Below are 3,070 nucleotides of genomic sequence, written 5' to 3'. Positions count from 1 at the left end.
TATATTCTCTTTTACAAATAGTATAGTGCAAATGTTGGAAATCTTATCATTCGTGAAATATAGTTTTTTTTTTATATTGGTGAATTGACTAAGGTTCGAACTCGTGTGGCTTTTAATTGTCCCACTTTGCCACTTTTTCGGTCCACCTTGGACATTAGTGAAATATAGTTACTAGAAATAAAGAATGTTGAGGCGAATATTATTCTCTCAAATTTTAAAAAAATGTAGCTCTCTGATCTAACTACATAGAAATAGGGATGTTAAAATAGTTCCGACTTGTTGACTGATTCGCGAACCGGTTTATATCTTTTTCGGCCTAATTTAAAAAATTTGAGTTCAAAAAAATGAACGGAACAAATGGTGAACTAATTGAGCGAGTCCATGAATAGATATGTGACAGTCAAGGATATCGTAGGAGGACGGAGAGTGATCGCCGGTGCGAGAGGTATGGACAAGGAGCGGCTCCTGACGAGTTTCTGGGTAGAGAGTATATGGATGAATCGAACGCACCAGAATGAGAGGGGAAACTGTGTAGGTATGAGACTATATAGTCAAAGATAACTTAAAAAAAATGATTGAGCCACTCATAACAACAAGATATATATACCTTTTCGGTTGCTCATCTCGAGAGAATTCCAAAGTTAAACGTGTTGGTATTGTAGTAGTCTTAGGATGGGTGGCATCCTGAGAAGTATTTTTCGGGTGTGTGCGAATGAGTACAAAACACGCTAAAAGATCTCGTGTTGGTGTGTGAGGATAGCTCTATTATTCCATAGCGGCATCGGGACGTTACATGATCCATAGTCCAAGGAAAAAGATTTTTTTTAAATTTTTTAATATTAAAATTATGTGTTTAATATATATTTTATCTCGTTTTGTTTAATTTTTTAATATTTTTAAATGTTTTTAGTATTTAATTTTTTTAATTCGTTATTTGGTTTGTGAATCCATTCGTTTGGCAAACAAGTCATTTTTGGTTTACCAAAAAACGGACCGGATCGAACTGAACTAAAAAAATATAAGATCAGCACAGATTCGAGTGGACCGAACCGGGTGAACCCGTTTTACATCCCTACACAGAAATTTCTTGTCTGTCCTCTGTTTTTTTTTTTTTCAGTTTTTTCTCTCTCCCTGTGTAATCAATCAAATATAAAAAAAGAGCTTCATGAGTCTTAAACGAAAACAAGACCCCCAAATAAAAACCAAATGTTATTTACAAAAAAAAAGAAGATCAAATGTCTTTTCTTGATTGCTTCCGAAGTCCTCGCACACCTCTTCATTGGTTATGTTTTCGCCGTTACTGCGGGAGAAGTGTGGAGAGGGACAGGCAGTTATCAGCCATCTGTCTCAAAACTCCGGCGGACTTGGCGATGTCTTTAGCCGCCGGAGAGCCATCGACGGCGTCGTTGCAGGTCTCGAAGTTAGTCAAAGCGGCACTGAGGTTGACGTTGAGGCTAAAACCGTCATTTTCTCTGATGTTCTTCAGAGACTTGTTGAGATTGTCGATGGCGCTGTCGTAGTTGGAGAGGCAGATGGAGAATCCGCCGTCGCTTTTTCCCTTCTGGGCTTCGGCCTTCGCCTTTTCCGTCAACGGAAGAAGAGCGTTGATGGCGGCCGCCGTGGCGGAGAGAGGGTCCTTCATATTCTTAACGGCGGACTTGCAGAGGACGGGGAAGTCGGTGACGGAGCATGGATCGTCCGCCTTCGGACGCCCCGCAGCCTCCGTCACAGCCATCAGGACGACGACCACCACGGCCGTGACTCGAACCATTTGCATGTTTTCCTTCCTTTGTGTACACGTAAACGTGGGCTGGCGGATTATTTGAATGGAGAGATTCGGAGGTGTGGCTCACAAATTGGTTATTTTTGGTAAATCATGGGAAGGAACATCCGACTAATTTTATCACCGGTGAATGGAGACACAAGACGTATCTAATTTAGATTGTTTGGTTTTATAGGTTACGTTCCCTCTAATTGCGGATTTATGTACCGTGTGGTCGATCGTCCGTCTTTGTTATTTTTTTTTTCTGGTTTATGATATGATTGTTAGGGTTTTTACCGTGAATCACAATTCGGTAAATAAGAACCCCTTACTTGTGTGAGCGCGTTAGGATGACAATATCTAGTTAGAACAGAAATTTAAATGAGACAATCGTTTTTAACGTGGAAAACCTCCTCGGTGTGAGGAGTAAAAACCACGGGACCGTAGTCCACCCAAAAATCCACTATAATCTCAAATTTCCGGGTTACAACGTCCACACTTCAGTCTCCAATAAACAAGAGATACACCCGAGACTTCCGAATATTAACCAATATTCAATCTCAATAAACCCGAAAGAACCAGCTGTAACTTAGGCAGCAAGCTAACCCCGTAACTTCTGATTCCGGCAACCAAATACCAACTTCTCCGTAGAAATCAAAAGCTCAGAGGGTGTAGAATAAACATACCAAATTTCAGCTCAAACGGAGAAGAGATGAGCATCCGAATCTTCAACTTACTCGGACATGTGCTGCTGAAGCTCCAATGACGAACAGCTTCGGTAGAAACTCCGTTTCTCCAATTCTGACCGTTGGAATCAAAATTCCACCGGACAAAACCTAGAACAATGAGTGTAGAAGCTCTCCTCCAAATTCCAGATCGATCGGACAAGGAATGACCATCCGATCGAAGCTTTGATCACAGCTGCACCAAACTGTTTTCTCTCCCTCTTTTCTCCCACTCTCTCTTTTCTTCTTTCTGCTATTTTCTCTTGCTTGGATTATGAAACCACGACCAAAGCTTCTGCATTTGTAGCCTTTGATCACATCAACTTTAGACAAAAGTTTGTCTAATGATTTGTCATCACAATAATGGTGTTTCCCACCATTTACTTTTCCACCTAATGCATGATTGATTTTTAATCAATACACTTAGGAGGAAACCCCACAATTCTCCCCCTTCCGACTAAGTGGAGGAGATTGCCATCCCGACAATCCTGCAACAAATATCCAGCTTCCCTCTCGGTAATGCTTTTGTCATCATGTCTGCACCATTATCATCTGTGTGAACTTTCTCAAGTTCAACCTCCTT

The 3,070-nt window shown here is 41.0% G+C and overlaps 1 protein-coding gene across 1 annotated transcript; it reads right to left on the bottom strand.

Moving 5' to 3' along the window:
* Positions 1–1,015: 1,015 nt before the first annotated feature.
* LOC104822979 lies at positions 1,016–1,872 on the bottom strand. The gene has a single exon (XM_010554363.2). It carries the CDS (start codon positions 1,775–1,777, stop codon positions 1,298–1,300), a length of 480 nt encoding a protein of 159 aa, XP_010552665.1. The 5' UTR covers positions 1,778–1,872; the 3' UTR covers positions 1,016–1,297.
* Positions 1,873–3,070: the final 1,198 nt, after the last annotated feature.

Source organism: Tarenaya hassleriana, unplaced genomic scaffold, assembly GCF_000463585.1.
Source record: "Tarenaya hassleriana unplaced genomic scaffold, ASM46358v1 Cleome39, whole genome shotgun sequence".
NCBI lineage: Eukaryota > Viridiplantae > Streptophyta > Magnoliopsida > Brassicales > Cleomaceae > Tarenaya > Tarenaya hassleriana.
Note: the sequence above shows the minus strand (reverse complement) of the source record. Positions and strands in the feature narration are given on the sequence as shown.

What these genes read in the sequence shown, in the direction of transcription:
- LOC104822979 (XM_010554363.2), bottom strand. Translation starts at nt 1,777, where the DNA reads ATGCAAATGGTTCGAGTCACGGCCGTGGTGGTCGTCGTCCTGATGGCT.